Source organism: Schistocerca gregaria, chromosome 4 (assembly GCF_023897955.1).
Source record: "Schistocerca gregaria isolate iqSchGreg1 chromosome 4, iqSchGreg1.2, whole genome shotgun sequence".
Classification (NCBI taxonomy): Eukaryota; Metazoa; Arthropoda; class Insecta; order Orthoptera; family Acrididae; genus Schistocerca; species Schistocerca gregaria.
In genome coordinates, this window is record NC_064923.1 from 736,729,265 (window position 1) to 736,752,527 (window position 23,263).

At 46.0% G+C, this 23,263-nt stretch overlaps 1 protein-coding gene across 1 annotated transcript in view; it reads left to right on the forward strand.

Moving 5' to 3' along the window:
- The window catches only part of LOC126267894 (puratrophin-1-like), a 1,105,633-nt gene that overhangs the window by 445,608 nt on the left and 636,762 nt on the right, over positions 1 to 23,263 (forward strand). The window contains exon 3 of the mRNA XM_049973204.1: positions 11,334 to 11,865. Within this exon, the coding sequence (XP_049829161.1) occupies positions 11,334 to 11,865 (532 nt within the window). The remainder of the gene's footprint in view (positions 1 to 11,333; positions 11,866 to 23,263) is intronic.

The following is a 23,263-nucleotide window of genomic DNA, read 5'->3' on the forward strand; positions in this document are numbered from 1 at the left end:
GATCACAGATTAATGAAAGGGCGAGGTAAACCATTGCTAATGTGAAATACTGGTACATTATTAATCGATGTAAGCGCCAGAATGTTGAATGAAAACGTGCAAACGTGCGTGCATTGTATTGTACAGATGCCGGATGTCAGTTTGAGGGAAGGAGTTCCGTGCTTGTTGCATTTGCTCGGTTAATGCTGTTACTGGATGGTGGTGGAGTTGTCATCCGGTGATGTCCCATATGTGCTCGATTGGAGACAGGTCTGCTAATCGAACAGGCCAAGGCAATGAGTACTTTAAAAAAAATAAAAAATAAAAAAAACACGGGTGATAGGGAGGGGAGATAAGAAATTTTTATTGTCTATAGTAAAACATACAGTCACCTGTAATCTTGATTTTAGAATTGTTGTTCCCTACTTTGGCCCATATAAACAGATACTCGTCTGCATCGAGCTGCTTTTTTCTTCTTGTAGACAAAGTAAACGGCTTGTCTGGCACCAAAGTACCATCAGGAACCTTAGCCCGTAGACCTGTACTCTCGGCTACACTTCATGTCTTCCAAGCCAAGATGTTTTTATCAGCGAAAGCTACAAGGCCACCGTAGTCAGCATGATTGCCCCATACAGCAGCTGTCTAGAGCATTATGGGTAACAACAGAGTATGTGATCGACCATTACTCTGTTGGAAAACTCTCCCTGCAATGGTGCTCACGAATGGCAGCACAGGAGGTGCAACCGCCAGGATGACGTACGCATTTGCAGCCAGAGAGCGTGGGATCACCACGAGAGTACGAAATCGCACCCCAGACCATAACTCCAGCTGTACGTCCAGTGAGTCCAGCACGCAGACAGGTTTCTTGCAGGTCCTCAAATGGTCTCCTTCCAACTAAAATACGGCCATAACTGGTACTGAGGCAGAATCAGGTTTCATCAGAAAACGCAACAGACCTCCATCTTGTCCTCCAGTGAGCTCTCGCTTGACGCCACTGAAGTAGCAAGTGACAGTGGCATGTGTCAGTGGAATGCATGCTACAGGGTGTCTGTCCTAGAAGTAGCCGATTCGTAACAGTTCGTTGTGTCACTATGGTGCAACTATTGCTCGGATTGCTGCTACAGATGTAGTACGATGTGCCAGAGCCATACTCTAAACACGATGCTATTCCCTCTCGGGGTAGTCGCGCGGTCTCAGGCGTCTTGCCACGGTTCGCGCGGCGTCCCCCGTCGGGGTTTCGAGACCTCCCTCGGGCATGGGTGTGTGTGTGTGTGTGTGTGTGTGTGTGTGTGTGTGTGTGTGTGTGTGTGTGTGTTGTCCTTGGCAGGAGTTAGTTTAAGTTAGATTAAGTAGTGTGTGAACTTAGGGACCGATGACCTCTGGAGTTTGGTCCCATATAACTTACCACAAATTCCAATTTCCTCCTTTTCGGTAGGGCCAAATGGCCGTACATTCTCGTAACCATCGGTGCCAGCAGTCGTGTACACCGGCTACATTCCTGCCAAGGTATCGTAGAAGGAACATCAAGCTTCTCGTAGCCCTGTTACACTAGCGTGTTCAAACACAGTGAGGTATTGATAATGGCGTCTTTGTCGCCTTAAAGGCATTCTTGACAACATCAACTTACCACGTCCAGTCTCAAAGGTACCTAGGCTCATGGCTGTTACACCGTGTATTTAAAGCAAACCTGATAGGTACCTACGCTCATGGCCTTTACACCGTGTATTTAAAGCAAACCTGATTTTCATCCTCATAGAGGCACTCCTAGCGCTACTCTTATGCGATTGGCGCGAAATTTGAATAGACTTAATCTTTCAGATGAAGAAACAAGCCTACCAACTTTAGTTTATGTCGCACATCTCCTTCTCGATTTGCAATTTTTTTCCGTCAGTTAATATAAGCAACAAAGTCTCGAGATTATTACAAACAATGAGGAAAAGTTTTAACTAACTAAACTTGTTGACATAATAGGGATAAACTAACGTGTCCAACTGTTGTTGTATCAAGCTTTGTTCTCCCGGATACACAGCAGGGCGTGTTCTCAATATTCTGTTTACTGCTACTACAGCCAGATATGACGAGGATGTTTGTGAAGTCTAACCGGTTGGCACCGTAACATCAAATGCCGTCGGCGTCCACTGTTTTCAACAGACGAATTCCTTACATTAACGCTGTTCAGGTTCGCGAGGAACACAGTGAAATTAACTTGACCACACTGACATGATACCGATATAATGACTAGGAAGGATTCGGACTCGTTGGGGAGGTGACATAACTAGAGGCGCTCATCTCCCGTACGTACATAGAAACTGGCGAGACGTAACTTCAGATACTAGCAAGCAGAGACCAATTACAAATGACTAGTTCCTGCGGATCTTATGTTCTCTATCGCAAGACAGTGAGTGATATAACTGCGTAGGCTTCCGCGGCCAGAGTCAGTCGACATAAAAAAATGGCTCTGAGCATTATGGGACAGAACATCTGAGGTCATCAGTCCCCTAGAACTACTTAAACCTAACTAACCTAAGGGCATCACAAACATCCATGCCCGAGGCAGGATTCGAACCTGCGAACGTAGCAGCAGCACTGTTCCGCTCGTCCACAGCGGCCGGTCTTCTGGTTGTGGTACCGCGTCATAATATATAAAACTACTGCCGCTCAAGAAAAACCCACACCCAGAAGAAAGCCGCTGCAATCGTGGCCGAAACGTAGATTTTTCTTCGGCAGCAGTAATTTATACATTAGGACGTGATACCATACCCAGAAAACTTTTAGGTTGACAGTGAGTGACCTTTTCACAAATATTGTTTCAGGTATTGAGTACAACAAAACTAACAGTATTCGCTGAAAGGTCATCAAGTGTGATCCTCAAAGACTTGATTCACAGATATTCACAAACCTCTTACTGATGAATAGCAGAGTCTAATACATATAAGTATAATGTTAGAAAGTTATCCATAATGTCGACAGGCATCACATCCTGTCCACAATATTGCTTATTACGTAATTAATAAGTTGACCTAAAGAAAAAAGTGAGCAGGCATGCACTACACTTCGGTCACCGTGCCGTTTTACAAGCTAAGTGGATTCGTTTACACACATTACATGGGCCATCCCACATGAAGGCAACACGGTGGTCCACCGAGCGAAGTGACAAAGCGGTCACGACATTGTATTCGATAGGACCATGATTCAAATGCCACCCACATACACGATTTCGGCGTTTTCCATAAATCGCTTAACACTTTCGCTGCGCCTGACCCTTATAAGTGTCACAGCAAGCCACGAGCCAGTGCGGCTGACGCTTATATGCGTCCGCGCTCACTGTCGGATTATTCAGTCAAGTTGCAGCGTCTAAGCTGGCATTAGAGCGTGTAAACTTTTGTTTTGTGTGGTCAGTTATGGAACGCATATTGTTGGTAATGGCGGCTAATGAACCAACACCTGGACCTTCCAACGTGAAAAGGAGCAGGAAAGGTGTTGAATTGACAGAGGAGTAGTTATTTAGTGTACTCGACGACAGTGATTTTCTGTGTAGTAAAGTCGAGACATGCGCCGGAGATTGTCATTTAAGGGCTGCAAAAGAATTGCACAGTGATGATAGCGTGGAAGCACAGCTGACGATACGAATCACGACGATTGTGTGGAAATAGACGACGAAAAAGAGCCCGACCTGTCACACGGAGGTAATCCAGGTGAGTCCTGGCATAAAGAACCACATAATATGCAGTATCACCCATTTACGAAGGAAGAAGTTCTGCAAATTCGTCCTGCTGGCAATTCTCCTACGGATTTCTTCAGATTATTGGTAACAGACGAATTGTTGCAACTTGTAGGTGACGAAACAAACGATAACGCAGTTTAAGGGATCTAGGATCTATAAATGGAAGCCTCTAAGTGTAGGCGTCATCATTAAGTCTGTATAGAACATGATCCTACAGATCTTACAAGGTCTTGACGTCGGCCCGTAACTCAGGTGTCTTAGGAGCGTCGTCTCCGAGCGGTACCTGCTTTTTCAGTGTGTTCCCGGCCCGCACTCGCACGTTGCCGGGCCGAACTGGAGAGTCGCGCGCCTGCACCGATGCCGCAGCGAAAGTGTTAATGAGAAAGACGCGGGTGATTTCCTTCCGCTTTCTGAGCCTGTGCTCTTTGTCTTGGGAGCTCTTCGTTGACGGGACTGTAAACCCTAATTTCCTTCTACCTTTCTTCCACACACTGCCCCACTTTGAACGATTAACCCATGTTGTGAGGAGCGCCGGCAATGCCGTACTATACAGGACGGCAGTTTACAGCAGTGTTGCCAATCGCTTTTGAGTCCAGCAGTCTCGCCAACAGGCTAGTGACCGCAGACCGGTGCAGTTGCGCAAACCGAAAGCGGCCGTTCTCTTACTTACTCTGGGTGGCCAGCGAGCGAGGGGCGACCTTGTAGAGCGGCGCGGATGGACGCGGAGTTGCGCTACGAGCTGTAGGGTCATCGAGCTGCCGTCCGTCTTGGGCAACTCGACTTGTGCGACTCGCGATCTATCGCCGGCGGACCGAGGCCGCGAACGGCTCGCGCTGGTTCCGACATCAGGGGCGAACCACGGCACGCCGTGAGCTTCTGTGCTTCCTGCAAACACCGGGATGTTTTCGATAAACGGCATTTTTAAAACTTTCAGCTGCGTACGAGTTATTTGTTGTTCGATTGGTTTTTGGGGCAAGTCGATCATCAAAAGTCTTACAGTGACGCTAATCACACCCATTGAACATGAAATGATCGCGTGGCACTGATGCCCAGGGGACCCCATCAGGAAAAATTCGGCCGCGGGTTGCAGGTCTTACTTGAGGTGACGCCACACTGGTTCAAATAGTTCAAATGGCTCTGAGCACTATGGGACTCAACATCTCAGGTCATCAGTCCCCTAGAACATCGATCTACTTAAACCTAACTAACCTAAAGACATCAGACACATCCATGCCGGAGCCAGGATTCGAACCTGCGACCGCAGCGGTCGCGCGGTTCCAGACTGACGCGCCCAGGACCACTCGGCCACCAGCGGCCGGCCGCCACACTGGGCGACTTGCGATTCGGTAATGAGATGGTGATGAGGACAACACGTCACCCAGTCCACTTGTGACGTCCCACCGGTTAGTGAGTAGTTAACAATGGTTTAAATACCTGAGAATATCTTGCCTTCGGTGTCAAATGTTCAAATGTGTGTGAAATGTTATGGAACTTAACTGCTAAGTTCATCAGTCCGTAAGCTTACACCCTACTTAACCCAAATTATCCTAAGGACAAACACACACACCCATGCCCCAGGGAGGACTCGAACCTCCGCCGGGACCAGCCGCACTGTCCATGACTCCAGCGCCTCAGACCGCTCGGATAATCTCGCGCGGCCCTTCGGTGTCCGTCGACGACTGCATACATGAGCTAAAATATGGTTGTTCAATAAATACAGGATACCATATTGGATTTCACTACAGTGATGTAGGCCGCAACTGAAGTAAAGTAAATACGTAGATTTATTCACTTCAGAACCTGTATCTTATCAGCTCATGATCAATCTTCGGTGTAATAAGCCTCGTTGTTACTACTATAGCCAATGGTAGCACATACTACACTGGCGATATTAAATAGTCCAGTTTCGGTAATTTGATAGAAATACGTGAGTTAGGTCCATTGCATTGTTCAATACTAATACTCAACAAAGTGCAAATATAAAGTCACATATCATTCTGCGTTTTCCGATATTAAATCGAACTGTATAACACTCCGTCACTGCACTGTCCTACTATGCTGTTTTAGACCACATCCAACACACGAGCTGCTCTATTCTAAATGAAAACCTGAATCATGCACCAAGAACTTGACACAACTGTATGCACAGATCTGTCCGCTAGTGGGTCCAACATTCATCTGCCCTAACAATACTCGAGGCCGAGTATTTATACTCTTCCTAAAATTCACTACTGGTTATTATAATGCAAAACATAATTTATAATATGAAATAGTTTATAACATTATAAAACACTCTATAATATTCCCTACTTTGCTAGAACACGTTTAAAACATTTTCTAAACACTTAAAAATCACGTTAATATTGAAATTGCAGAAATAAGCACTCGAACAATACTAAACGATCAATTATCTATATTTTGTTAATTAGGCTCTAGATTTAATTCCTACCATTTACAGATAATGAGAACGGAATATATTATTCTTTTATCTAAACACTTTCCATGTATTAATTTCCTGAATCTTAATTTGATTGTTTATGGTACAAAGGGTATTGTAACTACTATTGATTGTTATTGCTATTATTCTTCTAAAAGCCTTTTTCCTATTATTGACAAGTAATTGAATTTATTTATAGCTGGAGATATAAGAGTATTGATCTAGAACCACATAATGCAGGGGTGGTAACCTTAAGCCTGGAATGTTACACACTAGAGGAGAAAACCACCAACTCCGCTGCGAATCAAACCCGTGCTCTTTACGCTGTAGACAAACACGTTACTACTCAGCTAAGCAGGTGGACATCACAGCCAGTTCTTGATCATTATTGCTTTCTAGCAACAGCCAACTCTCAGGGAGAAAACTTGAAAAATGTAAACTTTCTTAGATCTACCGTTCTTCATTTGTTTAGTGAGAACGCGTGATCCGTTTGATGCTTAATCGACATAACGAAGTTCAAGTCCTGTTACGGTTACCGTTATTTAGATTTTTAGTAATTCCATAATCATTTCAACTGACAGGGAGGATCTCTGAGCAAGCGACAGCCAGTTCCTCCCTTCATTTCTATTAAACTGGAAACTGAGGTAATACTTCATTTGTTTTGTAGCGATTTTAATCCCAACAGAATGTTACACTCTTACAAGAAGGACTCCTAGTATTCGCTGTTTTTGTTACTGGAAGTATCCTCAGTCTCAGTTCTACCGGGGGTTTTCCATGAAACCGTTTTGTACACAAGCAATCCATTTGCTGTCCTTTCGCTTGAATCTGCTGATATGATAGACAGAGTCGGTTTACAGTGTGCATGGTTGGTGCGGTTTGCTGTGTCCTGAGGTTTGTCACACTCGACGAGACGCAAAGTTGTGAGATTTTCCCTAGATTTCGACGTACAGTTACGAAACGCTTCGGTCACGATTTGGCTCGTCGTCAGAGCAATGTGTGCCTTCACTCGTGAAGCGTTAAAAGTCGTGCCAAACCGGAGTTGGACAGCGCTGTAACGATTAACTCCGTTCTTTGTTATTCCGTTTGGAGCAATGGACGAGTTAAGGGCAAGCAGAAAACTGACATGGCAGAATTAGCGTACGTTTTTCAGTTGATAGGCATTGGCTAGATGCCTGTTCTGTTTTCTAGATAAATTATGGCAGAAACCTCATTTTTCAGTTGAGACAAACTCTGGCAGATATAATGCCCTATAACACTTCTCAGACTATAAATATTAGAAATTATTGCAGTATACATTTTATTTTAGATAACGTTCTTTCAGTTCTCGAAATCCCCGCATTGATTGGTCAAAAAGTAGTAGTTCTCTATGTTCATACACATAAGTTAATCAATGCAAATAATGCATGTACGATGGGGATCGGGTTTTTTTTACCGAAAAACTAACAAGGTACTGTGTCTGCTGTAGGGATGACGAACAAAACATATCCAAGATGAATGTTCAAATCCAGGATAAGACAAGGACAATCGTTCGAAGTAAAAAAGTCTTGCTAACATGGCCTCTAAATGGCATACCTTAATAGCTATGGGCACTTATTTATACTCGGTTTTGTAAAACAAATCTCTTTTACTGCAAAATTTTTGTTTCTGTAATTTAGGAGCCGCCTGATGTGGCCGAGCGGTTCTAGGCGCTTCAGTCCGGAACCGCGCTGCTGCTACGGTCGCAGGTTCGAATTCTGCCTCGCGCATGGATGTGTGTGATGTCCTTAGGTTACTTAGGTTTAAGTAGTTCTAAGTTCGAGGAGACTCACTATGGACCAAAAGAAGAAAAACTGTGTAGTGAACATGTGCTCTAAAACGCATATCATAAGAGCTGTGAGCACTTGTTCAGTAGAAGAGATGATTGACAGTAGCGAAGACGAACAAGTTCTTTAGAGAGCATTTTTTCTGGACTTTTCGTTGTTTTCTTTTTTTTTTCAAAATATGAAATGCAAAGAGCATGGCGTAGAAGATACATGTTTCACAGTATCGAAGATGAACAAGTGCTCATAAGTTTTAAAGTATACATGTTAGAGACCACGTTTGCTAGAGTACATTGCTGGGGATGATACTCCGTCATGAATGCTGACCATTTCTCCCAGTACAGTGTGTATAATCCAGCCATCTGATGATGAACAAAACGTTCGAAACCGTTATGGGAAGAGACAAACTGACCAGTTACAGAAAAATACCGTGAACTTGGTGGTCAGTACCTGTGTTTGCAAGGTGTTAGCGGTGTAAGTGGATTTGCGCTGTACCAAAACTACGGTTCGGTCGTTTTGGTGTGGTACACAAATGATGTAGTAAATGGTTGCATTACCGGTAGCACTGATAGGAAAATTATCATAAATTAACCTGTGGGAGAGAAAATGCGAACCGAAGATTTGTCCTTGTTTTTTGTTTCTTTGTTTTGCATATAATTAGAATCGTTCAGTGTTAGACCGTTATATAGTCAGTGTTCTTACAAAATAAAGTTGCAATTTATAGTTAATAAAAATCAGTCGATCGCGTAACTTCTGCGATTTTGTGTAACTGAAGCAATTACTTTTGATCCAAGAACAGTTTGGATGGACTATCATAAATAAATATGTTATTATTGTTTTTATTTTGTGCTCAATAGAAAGTTTTTTTAAATTTTTGCTACAACATTCCTCCGTTTCATATTAAAAGTTAACAATTTTCGAATAAAACCTGGTTCAAACATTGACAATTTCAGTGTTGCTGTAAGTAGTGTCTATTTTAAGTAAGGAGCGTGGCGATAGCTATGTAGACCAAAAATGTTCCATAGGTTACGCGGTTTTTTTATATATCCTCATTCAGTATATAGAGGGTTCACAGCTTCCGCTTTCTAGGGGAGTGTAGTGAGAAGTTGATCGCATATCCATACAAAGCGATCGAAATGATAGGTATGCAACACACCTAATGTACTGGTAACGCATTTGCGATCTTAACTGACCCGAGGTACTAAGGGAGCTACTATAGGCTACAATTACTTGTGATAGTATATGGTAGTTTTACAGTTCTAGGTATGACTACATAAATTTCTATTGGTGATTGCGGGCAGTGTACAGTACGCCGTTACGTCAGTATTTACTTCATTTGCAGACTAATAATTACGGCTATTAGGCGCAGTATGTTTTTACTTTGGTTTGCGCCTCCCAGTGCACACGTGACACAGCGTGCCATTAAAGGTTACTTTTCCCTGGGCAGCGGATCAGGTGATGAAGAGTGAACGCGGGGACCTGAGATTTAGTCAAGTTAGCTGTGCAGTTACGAGTGTTGAGAAAAGAGGAGGTAGTAGATTATTGAACGTGTTTGCGGCTAGGCTGTTAGAGAAACGACAACTAAGACAGTGATGTGGGTACATGTTAAGGTACCAATGATCACAATGTCTGAACAAAAATGGTTCAAATGGCTCTGAGCACTATGGGACTTAACTCCTGAGGTCATCAGTCCCCTAGAACTTAGAACTACTTAAACCTAACTAACCTAAGGACATCACACACAAACATGCCCAAGGTAGGATTCGAACCTGCGACCGTAGCGGTCGCGCGGTTCCAGACTGTAGCGCCTAGAACCGCTGGACCATCCCGGCCGCCTGTCTGAACAACCTGTACACCTATCACCCTGTATATTACACTGAAGAGTCAAAGAAACTGCCCCCGCGAGCACAGAGAAGTGCCGCAACACGACATGGCATGGACTCGACTAATGTCTGAAGGAGTGCTGCAGGAAACTGACACCACGAGTCCTGCAGGATGGTCCATAAATCCATAAGAGTACAAGGGATTGGAGATCTCTGCTGAACAGCACTTTGCAAAGCATCTCAGATATGCTCAGTAATGTTTATGTCTGGGGATTTTGGTGGTCAGTGGAAGTGTTTAAATTGAGAAGAGTGCTCCTGGAGCCACTCTGTAACAAATCTTGCATTGTCTTGCTGGAATTGCCCAAATCCGGTGGAATGCACAATGGATATGAATGGATGCAGATGATCAGACAGGATGCTTAAGAACCTGTCAGCTGTCAGAGTCGTATCTAGGCGTATCATATGTCCCATATCACTCCAACTGCACACGAACCATACCATAACAGAGCCACCACGAGCTTGAACAGTCCCCTGCTGATATGCAGGGTCCTTAAATTCATGAGGTTGTCTCCGTACCCTACACGTCTATCCACTTGCTATAATTTGAAACGAGACGCGTCCGAGAAGGTAACATGTCATGAAAAGTCCAATGTCGAGTCGTAGAGCTTTGCGTCGGGTAGTCATCAAGGGTACACGAGTGGACCTTCGACACCGAAAGCCTATATCGATGATATTTCGTTGAATGGTTCGCCCGCTGACGCTTGTTGATGGCCCAGCACTGACATCTGCGGCAGTTTGCAGAAGGGTTCCATTGTGGTCACGTTGAACGGTTCTCTTCACTCGTCATTGGTCCCGTTGTCCACCCTCGATAGCTGAGTGGTCAGCGCGACAGAATGTGAATCCTAAGGGCCCGGGTTCGATTGCCGGCTGGGTTGGAGATTTTCTCCACTCAGGGACTGGGTGTTGAGTTGTCCTAATCATCATCATTTCATCCCCATCGACGCGCAAGTCGCCTAAATGGCGTCAAATCGAAAGACTTGCACTCGGCGAGTGGTCTACCCGACGGGAGGCCCTAGTCACACGACATTTTTTTTTATTGGTCCCGTTCTCGCAGGATCTTTTTCAGGCCGCCGCGATGTTGGAGAGTTGATGCTTTACCGGATTCCTGATATTCGCAGTACACTCGTGAAATGGTCGTACGGGATAGTCCCCACTTCATCGCTACCTCGGAGATGCTGTGTCTCGTCCCTCGTGAGGCGAGTATAACATCACGTTGAGAAAAAACTCACTTAAATCTTGATAACTTGCCAGTGACGGATCTAACAAGCGCGCCAGACACTTGTCTAATGCAGTCGTTGCCGACAGCAGCTCCGTCTTGTTCCTGTTTACATATATCTGTATTGGAATACGCATGCCTACACCAGTTGCTTCGGCGCTTCAATGTAGAATACAACGACGGAACACACACTGCGCCACCTACTGACATAACAGTTCCACGACTCCTGTTATGGTAGTGTCTTTTGTGAGCCGGGCAGCGGGTGTGACGCGGCGCTCTCCTCCATGGCCGGCAGGGTGGCGATGCGGTGTGGGCGCCGGGCTGGCCGCTGACGCTGGGCGAGCGACTGGTGCTCCACCTCGGCGACGTGGAGGCGCTGCGGCTGCGGCTGGGCCGCGCCGACTGCTACTGCTGCGTGCGGCCGGCGGAGCGCGCGGGCGCCGTGGAGGCGGCGCTGGTGTGGCGCGGGGGCGGCGGCGGCGGCGGGGCGGCGCCGCCCGTCGGCTCGCCCATGGAGCTGCCGGCGCAGCTGCGCTCGCTGCTCGCGTCCGCGGAGCGCGCCCTCGCGCCCGACCGCCTGCCGCTCCAGGCGGCGCTCTTCCCCTGCCAGGCGGCCGGCGGCGGCGGCTGCGGCTGCGGCTGCGGCCCCCGCCAGCGCAGGCCCAGCGTGGCGGTGCGCGACTCCGCCATGCAGACGTGCCCGCTCTTCGAGGTCGCCGGCTCGCTGCCGCACATCGACAGCGACGACGACGACGACGTCGGGGTCGCCGCAGCTCCACCTGTCGAGGCAGCCGCGCCGCCCCTGCAGCCGCCGGCGCACGAGGACCGTAAGTGCCCCTCATACCTCCTACCTCACCATTTCTACACTAGTGGCCGTTAACATTGCTACACCAAGAAGAAATGCAGATGATAAACGGCTATTGTGACGAGTCAGTTGCTCGGTCACCACTGACCAGGCATTTTCATTTGGTGAGAGATTTGGAGAATGTGCTGGCCAGGGCAGCAGTCGAACATTTTCTGTATCCAGAACGGCCCGTACAGGATCTGCAACATGCGGTCGTGCATTATCCTCCTGAAATTTAGGGATCGAATGAAGGGTACAGCCACGGGTCGTAACACATCTGAAATGTAACGTCCACTGTTCAAAGTGTCGTCAATGCGAACAAGAGGTGACCGAGACGTCTAACCAATGGCACGCCGGGTGATACGCCAGTATGGCAGTGACGAAGACACGCTTCCAATGTGCGTTCACCGCGGTGTCGCCAAAAACGAATGCCACCATCGTGATGCTGTAAACAGAACCTGGATTCATTCGAAAAAATGACGTTTTGCCATTCGGCACCCAGGTTCGTCGTTGAATCCACCATCGCAGGCACTCCTGTCGGTGATGCAGCGTCGAGGGTAATCGCAGCCATGGTCTCCCAGCTGATAGTCCATGCTGCTGCTAACGTCGTCGAACTGTTCGTGCAGATGGTTGTTGTCTTGCAAACGTCCCCATCTGTTAACTCAGGGATCCAGACGTCGCTGCACGATCCGTTACAATAATGCGGATGAGATGCCTGTCATCTCGACTGCTAGTGATACGACGCCGTTGGGATCCAGCATGGCGTTCCGTATTACCCTCCTGGGCCCACCGATCCCATATTCTGCTAACAGTCATTGGTCTCGGCCCACGCGAGCAGCAATGTCGCGATACGATAAACCGGAATCGCGATAGGCTACAATCCGACGTTTATCAAAGTCGGAAACGTGATGCTACGCATTTCTCCTCCTTACAAGAGACATCACAACAACGGGTCACCAAGCAACGGTGGTCAACTGCTGTTTGTGTATGTGTAATCGGTTGGAAACTTTCCTCATGTCAGCACGTTGTAGGTGTCGCCACCGGCGCCAACCTTGTGTGAATGCTCTGAAAAGCTAATCCTTTGCATATCACAGCATCTTCTTCCTGTCGGTTAAATTTCGCGTCTGTAGCACGTTATCTTCGTGGTGTAGGAATTTTAATGGCCAGTAGTGTAACTAAATTCTCACAGACTTTGATGACTTGAATTGGAGATTAGGAACTCATAACGAGAAACGTGCTGTTTCTCCGTTGTACGTATAATACCACAACACACGTTGCACTCGGACCCCTTTTGTTTGGTTCCACTTACAAGTAGGGCACAACGAGGCGACCACTGCATTCTACACAGATAAGGGACCTCCGCACCGTGATCCAGTGCACATGACTGCGGAGTCTCGAAATTCAAGACTACCATGTGACCTCAGAAGTAGTAATCTCGCAGGTGCAAGTCGGCAGAACGTTGCCTACACCCGGATGACCTCTGGCTGCACGTGAAAACTGAGGTGGTGCGACATCGTACTGGAACCACATTTTTTCCTTGACGTATAGTCGCACTTCTTCTTAGAGCGCATGCAGCACGCGTTCAGTGAACGGCGAATACGCGGCACCCGTCAGATGTGACGAAGGAAGGTGTGGACCAATCACACGTCCATCCAGCAACCCTTCTGAAACGTTCGGACCGTTACGTTCCTGAAACCCACGGAGACGCGCCAGCGTGCAAGGCCACATTTGCTGCTGAAGGGGTGGCCTAACGGTAGGCGCCGGCGCCTCAAACTTGGACGCCCAGTAGCGTCGTTGGTGATGTTTCCAGACACGGGTTCCTATCCTGAATTTTCTTCTAAAGGCATCTTCTGGAACCTCTCGAAATTCGTCGCAACATTTCTGGGATCACGTGCATTGCATAACGATGTGAAGCATGATGTATAGCCCACAATGCTGCTGCTGCTGAATTCCAACACGCGATAGTGGACATTCTTCTTACACAAGGCATAACCTCCACACTAACAAACAACATTCAAGTCCAATTTCCGTAGAAGAAACCAGCCGCTTAATCTTTCCTCATATAAAGAATATACATGGGACGTAGCTGCTACTTTATTTGTGCTGTTGCGTTAATCGTTTTCCTATTCAGACATGCAGTACACTTCATCCCCACTTTGTCGTTTGTTGCGTGCCGCCTGCGTGGTTTCGTAGTTTTAGCGGTTGGCAATGTAAATTAGTTGGCATATGACAGAGAACGAGTTGAATTGCTCTCGCCAGCGCCTTGGCGCTGGCGGCTCTGCCTGCGTCGCCATCTGTGCTGCGCAAAGCTTTGTACCTGCAGCTTTCAAGTAGGAAACTTCGGGACGCGAAAATTACGTCTATTTCAAGATCTTTTACCATAATTAAAATTAAGACGAGATTTTCTTATATACTTTTAGGCGATGTGAGCATCTATATCATCCTTCAATTTCAGATTTTGTACGTAAATCTGGAGGAGCTAGGCGCTTTAAAGCGATTTTATATCGCAGTGCAGAGAGAGTTGAGCGCCTTGGTAATTTCTTGCAGACAGTACGTGTGATAGCAACATTGGATCTTAAACGTCAGTTTGATAGTTCTACCTGCTAATCGGAGTCTACATTGTTAATTTCATAAAGATAGGGAAATGGCACTTCCTTTAATCGCTGGAAAGTCTCCCATGTCTGTAAAGCATGTCATTTAATATCTTTTAGAACGCTTGAAAATGTTATTCTACATGCAGTATAGTGAGACAGCTAACGATTTCAGTACCTCTTGTGGAAGCACCAACACACTGACGTTCCATCAGACGATGTCCGCTGCTTCATCTGTATCCAGTCTCTTCCACACTGACGACACGCGCTTCTACAAACGCACCACTGGATGCTGCTTTTGTAGACTTTTGATTGAAACTTATTCGTTTCATCCGTTTGAACGTATTTTCTTGCCATCAACTGCAAATTGTACTGCAACTATGCTGCCATCAATCTGAACATTAAACTTCAAGCATTAGGTATAACATAATGCGTGACAACCCAGTCTTCTGTAGAATTTGGTTTTGCACCTTTACCACCACGGGGATCTAGAAAACAAAACAAAAAATACGGTCAGTGAAACTTACTTCAAAAGAGGATTTATTTGTTTGACAATATGGGGTCTATCGACAAGACTCACATTACTCATCCTCCACCTGCAACATCAGGTGTAACTTGTTCACTTCTGGACATTGCGCTTCTTTTACTCTAGGGCAGGTAAACGTATGAAATATGCCTTAGATTAGCATCGTCAGGCGTGCTTCCGTCCAGGTGACTGTGAAGTGTGTTACTAAGCGCGCAGTGGACTAAAACATTCGCCGTGGTGGCTGATGACGGTAGCTGAATCGTTTCAAATCCACTAATAGCGATAGCTTTACGGGTGCTGCACACGGAGCCTATCCTTCGTTCGGTTACAGCACTGAGATTAGGGTAGGGATGGAGAAACCTATCGGTTCAAACCGGTTCGGGTATTTTAGTTATGTTCAACCGGGGTTTTTCGATATTTGGTTTCGGTTAATATCAATCAGCAACACCAGTAGTGCTAAATTTTTCGCTTTTTATAATTTTTTTAAAAGAGTAATTTTTATTCGTAAAGTTAGTCTTGAGTTTAAATAATGCTTTATTATAGAAAATGGGGAAAGCTTTAAATGCTTTTTTATTAACAGGGCAGACAGAAACGAGCAACGATTACGTGGCATGAAGACTGATGCAGCATTGCTGAGACAGTAATGTTCCTAGCGCCGTGTGTCGTGACGTGCACTGCGGAAGACTTGCCCCCACCTGATTTAAATGGTAGTTCAGTGCCATCGCCGGAGATCCACTGCATTGCAGATTAGCACCACTCCTAATATGGAAATACTTTAACGAAGTGACGTAGCATTGAAGTACAGTGCGTCAATTGCTTTAAAAGAGTAAGAATTTGTCTGCGAGTCTCTATGAAGTAGTAAAAAGAGGAATGAAATTGTGGTAATGTGATGAATTAAAAATTCAAAAACAATTCATAGTGCACAATAAAAATAGGAAGTAGTTGATCTGCTACCTGTATCTACATAATGTGCCTTTATTTGCTTATGGCCCTTGAAAACGGACAAATTAAAACTAAAGAAAGGATTCTTCAGTGTCAGTTTTCACCCTTCAGCAGTGACTGTTCGTAATGCCTAAATAGTGGCGTGATCACCGATTAAGAACATGATCTTTAACAGAGTTTCAAAAAATTAGAATGAATAGGAGAATACTGGTGATTTGTTGTTGCTTTCAACCACTTACCACATTTCGAGAAACGCAGCGAGCAATGTACGTACTGAATTTTGTTTTATTTGATTATTTAATTTAATATTTTAGTTGTACGGATTTTGAAACTTAGAGAGTCAAAAATTTTCAATCTTCGTGCGATTTTTACGACTACTGCAGAAAACTGAAATAAAACATCGAAACTTGGTTATTTGAACGATGTTAACAGGTAGGTTCGTGTGGCGTGGGGAAAAAAATGATATAACCCTCAAGCTGTTGTTCCAGCGGCAACCACCGCGCGGTTTGAGGCGCCATGTCACCGATTGCGTGGTCCCTTCCGACGGAGGTTCGAGTGGTCCCTCGGGCCTCGGGCATGGCTGTGTGTGTGTGTGTGTGTGTGTGTGTGTGTGTGTGTGTGTGTGTGTGTGTGTGTTGTTCTTAGCATAAGTTTGTTTAAGGGGTGTAGGACGCCAAACGGGCCGACTTGGAGCAGGACATTTTAATTTCCATTGTCTATACTTTTACAAGTAAATTCATAAAACTATGTCAGCATGGCCAGCAAGGATCCAGGATTCACGCTCGTAGAAGAGGAAGTTCAAAAACACAACAAAATAATTTTTTTTACATGTGAAATTTCATCACTTTTTCACTCAGTATTGGCTGCATTTGTTGCTATAGGTACACTTTTCTTCATAAGCAACAGAGACTGTTCGATGAATTTTGCACAGCATACAAACCATACTTACAGGTGTCTGAAACTCTAGAAGCTATTCAATTTATGAAAAAAAATGAATGACCTGTTACGTTTTAAACTTTATGTTTAGAAGAAAATCAAATTTTGTAGTTACTTATCTCAATTTTTACCACAGTTTTTAATAGATTTGGAAAATTCTAGAGTTTCATACACCTGTAAGTATGGTTTGTATGCTGTGCAAAATTCATCAAAGAATCTCTCTTACTTGTGAAGTCAAATGTACCTAAAGCAACTAATGCAGCCAACAATATGCGAAAAAATGATGAAATTTCATATCTAAAAAAATTAATTTTGTTATGTTTTTGCACTTCCACTGCTATGAGTGTGAATCCTGAATCGTTCCTGGTCATGCTAAGGAAGTTTTATGAATTTATTTGTAAAATTGTAGACAGTAGAAAAAATGTCCTGTGGTGCCTCTCCTGCTCCAAGTCAGCCCGTTTGATGTCCTAGCCCCCTTAATTAGTGTACAAGTCTAGGGACCAATGGACTCAGCAGTTTGGTCCCTTAGGAATGCACACAGCCGGGCGAAGTGGCCAAGCGGTACTAGGCGGTTTAGTCTGGAACCGCGCGACCGCTACGGTCGCAGGTTCGAATCCTGCCTCGGGCATGGATGTGTGTGATGTCCTTACGTTAGTTAGGTTTAAATAGTTGTAAGTCTAGGGGACTGATGAGCTCAGCAGTTAAGTCCCATAGTGCTAAGAGCCATTTGAACCATTTTTGAATTCACACACATTTGAACATTTTCAGCGGTAATTGCCATCCCTAGTTTCGAGCGTCGCTTGTCTTTGTATACGAAATACAACGTAAAGCACGGAGTTAACGTCTCGTCACTTCCTTTTTTAATAGCTGCAGAAGCAAGACAGAGAAAGAATAGCAACAACGATAGCAGTTTCTACAGTTGGTAATGACTGATAAGGACCGGAAACCATCGGTCCGTAGTCCTGCACCGTCGTGCGTCTTGCATCGTACCTGCTGCTCCCATGAGCCACAGCGCCCAGCGTCCCGGCGGAGGGTGCGTTCTACACGCTGGCCGTTGCCTTGGAGTGCTGGGCTCCTTAATTCAGCCAGCCAGTGGTGTTGGCTGCCTTAAGCGGCGCGACCGCAGCTACGAGCAGCGTGACTCACAACAGACAGGGGTGGGGGTTGGCTTGGCCACGGCCCCTGGTAAAGGCAGGAGACAGAGTCCCCGACTACGCCCATTGTCCCCTGTCCGCCACTCTTTACGCTTCGTTGCCGCCGCCGCCGCCCACACCGGCCGCTGCTCTGATTACGGTACACACACACACGAGCGCTAAGGTGCTGAGCTGTTGCAGGCAGCGGCTGAGCGCGAATATACAGGGTGTACATAAAGTCCGGGAACACATTCAATTATCTATTGCACAAGAACCCAACATTGTACAGATATCATACATATACAGGGTGTTACAAAAAGGTACGGCCAAACTTTCAGGAAACATTCCTCACACACAAAGGAAGAAAATATCTTATGTGGACATGTGTCCAGAAACGCTTACTTTCCATGTTAGAGCTCATTATTATTATTATCACTTCTCTTCAAATCACATTAATCATGGAATGGAAATACACAGCAACAGAACGTACCAGCGTGACTTCAAACACTTTGTTACAGAAAATGTTCAAAATGCCCTCCTTACCGACGATACAAGCATCCACCCTCCGTCGCATGGAATCCCTGATGCAGCGCTGGAGAATGGCGTATTGTATCACAGCCGTCCACAATACGAGCACGAAGAGTCTCTACATTTGGTACCGGGCCCGCATCGCGTGGTCGTGCGGTAGTGTTCTCGCTTCCCACGCCCGGGTTCCCGGGTTCGATTCCCGGCGGGGTCAGGGATTTTCTCTGCCTCTTGATGGCTGGGTGTTGTGTGATGTCCTTAGGTTAGTTAGGTTTAAGTAGTTCTAAGTTCTAGGGGACTGATGACCATAGATGTTAAGTCCCATAGTGTTCAGAGCCATTTGAACCATTTGGTACCGGGGTTGCGTAGACAAGAGCTTTCAAATGCCCCCATAAATGAAAGTCAAGAGGTTTGAGGTCAGGAGAGCGTGGGGGGCCATGGAATTGGTCCCCCTCTACCAATCCATCGGTCACCGAATCTGTTGTTGAGAAGCGTACGAACACTTCGACTGAAATGTGCAGGAGCTACATCGTGCAAGAACTACATGTTGTGTCGTACTTGTAAAGGCACATGTTCTAGCAGCACAGGTAGAGTATCCCGTATGAAATCATGATAACGTGCTCCACTGAGCGTAGGTGGAAGAACATGGGGCGTAGTCAAGACATCACCAACAATGCCTGCCCAAGCGTTCACAGAAAATCTGTGTTGATGATGTGATTGCACAATTGCGTGTGGATTCTCGTCAGCCCACACACGTTGATTGTGAAAATTTACAATTTGATCGTGTTGGAATGAAGCCTCATCCGTAAAGAGAACATTTGCACTGAAATGAGGATTGACACATTGTTGGATGAACCATTCGCAGAGGCGAACTCGTGGAGGCCAATCAGCTGCTGATAGTGCCTGCACACGCTGTACATGGTACGGAAACAACTGGTTCTCCCGTAGTACTCTCCATACAGTGACGTGGTCAACGTTATCTTGTACAGCAGCAACTTCTCTGACGCTGACATTAGGGTTATCGTCAACTGCACGAAGAATTGCCTCGTCCATTGTAGGTGTCCTCGTCGTTCTAGGTCTTCCCCAGTCGCGAGTCATAGACTGGAATGTTCCGTGCTCCCTAAGACGCCGACCAATTGCTTCGAACGTCTTCCTATCGGGACACCTTCTTTCTGGAAATCTGTCTCGATACAAACGTACCGCGCGCGCGGCTATTGTCCCGTGCTAATCCATACATCAAATGGACATCTGCCAACTCCGCATTTGTAAACATTGCACTGACTGCAAAACCACGTTCGTGATGAACACTAACCTGTTGATGCTACGTACTGATGTGCTTGATGCTAGTACTGTAGAGCAATGAGTCGCATGTCAACACAAGCACCGAAGTCAACATTACCTTCCTTCCATTGCTCCAACTGGCGGTGAATCGTGGAAGTACAGTAAATACTGACGAAACTAAAATGATCTCTAACATGGAAATTATTTCTTTATTTGTGTGTGGGGAATGTTTCCTGAAAGTTTGGCCGTACCTTTTTGAAACACCCTGTAGAAATTCTTCCAGTCCATAAGTGGCATAACAGCGAACCAGTGCTTTACAGTACTGGTTAAAAACAGTCTTGGTTGCAATTGTAGTTTTTTTCTCCTTATTTAGGCATCATCAAGTTATCTTTTCTAGATGGACGCGAGAGGCACCAAGATCTGCATAACGTGTTCCCGATCACAGGAGAGAGTAACAGAAAGATGGGGGCTCAAGTAGTAAGCATAATGCGCCCCAGCGACAGTAAATAAAATTAAAAAAATCGTCCCAACTGGCCTTGAAGGCCCAACGGCACCGACCAGGCGCCGTGTCATCCTCAGGCTGTAGGTGTCACTGGATGCAGATACTGCGGTACATGTGGTCAGCATACCACTCTTCCGACCGTTGCCAGTTTTCGTGACTGGTGCCTCTACTTCTCCATCAAGTGGCTCCTCAGTTGGCCTTACAAGTGCTGAGTGGACCCCGCTTGCCAATAGCGCTGGGCACAGCCGGACTGCGACACATTCAGGTGGTAGCCAAGCCCAACTTTGGTAATCTTACGGGAACCGGTGTTACCGCTGCGGCAAGGCCATTGGCTTTAGTGTGGCACAGATGATGATGATGTTGATGATGATGATGAGATCCCATACTCCGAGGAGAGTAGGGGGCGATGCTGGAGACCCGCACCGCCGACTAGGCAAGGTCCTAGCGGAGATGGTTTACCATTGCCTTCCTCCGCAGTGCAGATACAAATTAACAAATGTGGGTACGAAATCAAACGAAGTGCAGTTACTCTTTAACCAAGACGATGTGTCCCCTTATACCAAAATTCTCAAAAAGTATCCTCAAACAACATCTTAATTTTTTTTTTCGTTTGGGTTCAAGTTCACCTATACAGCCATTGTCTTTTTATAAATCAAAACGGCGTAAAGGAGGACAACATTTTTGTATGGTAATTATCTAGTAATAGCTAATAACTAATGACGAGGTATTGAACAGAATTGGGAAGAAGAGAAGTTTGTGGCACAACTTGACTAGAAGAAGGGATCGGTTGGTAGGACATGTTATGAGGCATCAACGGATCACCTATTTAGTATTGGAGGGCAGCGTGGAGGGTAAAAATCGTAGAGGGAGACCAAGAGATGAATGCACTAAGCAGATTCAGAAGGATGTAGGTTGCAGTGGGTACTGGGAGATGAAGAGGCTTGCACAGGATAGAGTAGCATGGAGAGCTGCATCAAACCAGTCTCAGGACTGAAGACCACAACAACAACAGCTTGTGACTCATTTCTGATTTCCTTCACCAGTTTGATATGTTGTCATTATTAGCAAGTACAGAATCTGCATAAGAAAGGACAACTGGCCTCAGTTTCCTGTTATAAGGAAGAGCATTGTGAGGCTAATCTAGTGAGTCATGTAGTGACATTTGGGTGTAGAGGCGGGACCTATCTCCATTAGAGACCTTTAACTCAGACATATGGCAGAGAGAAGTAAAAGAGCTGCGATATAGCTTTCCGTTTCGGATGTGTGCCGTGCCGGAGTGGCGAGTATCGGCGGCAGGGGCAGCTATGAATTATGCATGGGCCGGGGACCGCACCGGGGAAGAAGGATGGAATCGAGGCGGCGCGACACGGTCCATCGGGCGCGCGTGCTGCCCCGGCCCTCCGCTCCAGTTCCCAGCCGTAGCAGTCGTGGCTGCCAGCACTCACTGTGCCTGCGTCGGTGTCACAGCTAGAGGTGGCAAGAACCGACCGATTAAAACCGACCCCGGTACTTCAGCTGGCAACGGCCTTGCCGCAGTGGATACACCGGTTCCCGTCAGATCAGATGGGTGACCATCCAGGCCGTCATGCGCTGTTGCCATTTTTCGGGGTGCACTCAGCCTCGTGATGCCAATTTAGGAGCTACTCGACCGAATAGTAGCGGCTTCGGTCAACAATACCATCATAACGACTGGGAGACCGGTGTGGTGACCCCACGCTCCTCCTACCGCATCCTCCACTGAGGATGACACGGCGGTCGGATGGTCCCGGTAGGCCACTCGTGGCCTGAAGACGGAGTGCTTTTTTACTTTAGCTCCGAATAACCGGTACTTTTCGGTATTAGTTTCATCTCTGTCATAGCAGGAGTGTTTATTTTTGTACTAATAAAAGGATAAAAAGACCGAGTAGTTTTTATTCCTAAAATTTTGCATTGATTTGAAATATTGCGCTATTATGAAAAATGGGAAAAGCAATCAGTGCTACGGTGATTACGAGGGCTGTTCGGAAAGCAAGGTCCAAATGGGTGCGAAATGGAAACCGCAGTGAAAATTTGATTAATCCTTGCATGAATGTAGTGGGCAGTGTCTCTCATTTGGCAGTCAATCGGGTCACTTCGCTCTTTTGAGTTCTCAGCACACAAAGACCGCTTAAAGATGCCTAGGAAATAGTGTCTCCCATAAAGTATGAGGGCCTGGAGAGTGATTTCCCCTGATATACAACCCACTTGACGTAACTGCCATGCGTTTCTTTCTTCACGGCAATTATCGTCTGCACTCTGTAGGGGCGATTAAAATGGAAACCACAGAGAAAATTCGATGAATTTTTGGACACATGTATTGGGCAGTGTCTCTTGTATGCCAGTCGATCACTTCCCTTTTTTCAGTTCTGGGCGCTTACAGATGCCTAGGAAATAGTGTCTTCCGCCAAGCATGAGTGCCTGGAGAGAGATATCGCCTGATATCATGCTACCCACTTGAGGTAACTGTCATGCGTTTCTTTCTTCACTTCAATTTTCGGCCGCACTCTATAGGGGCAGTGAAAATGCTCCTGCGGCATTTTCGAAGGAAAGTGTTAATCATCCATAATACAGCCCATAATTGGCTCCCCCTGAATTGCATCTCTACTCACATGGGCCACTGGCAAGGAAGACAACATGTACTTTTAGGTATTTTTTTGGTCTCGGTCATAGCAGGAATTTTTATTTTTGTACTAACAAAAGGATAAAAAACCGAAATGAGATTAGCTGTAGCAGTAATGCTAAATTTTTCATTTTCAAAAAACGAGTAGTTTTTATTCCTAAATTTGCATTGTTTTGAGATATTGCGCTATTATTAGAAATGGGAAAAACTATCAGTGCTTTGGTGATTACGAGGGTTGTTCGGAAAGCAAGGTTCGAACGGGTGCGAAATGGAAACTGCAGTGAAAATTGCATGAATGTAGTGGGCA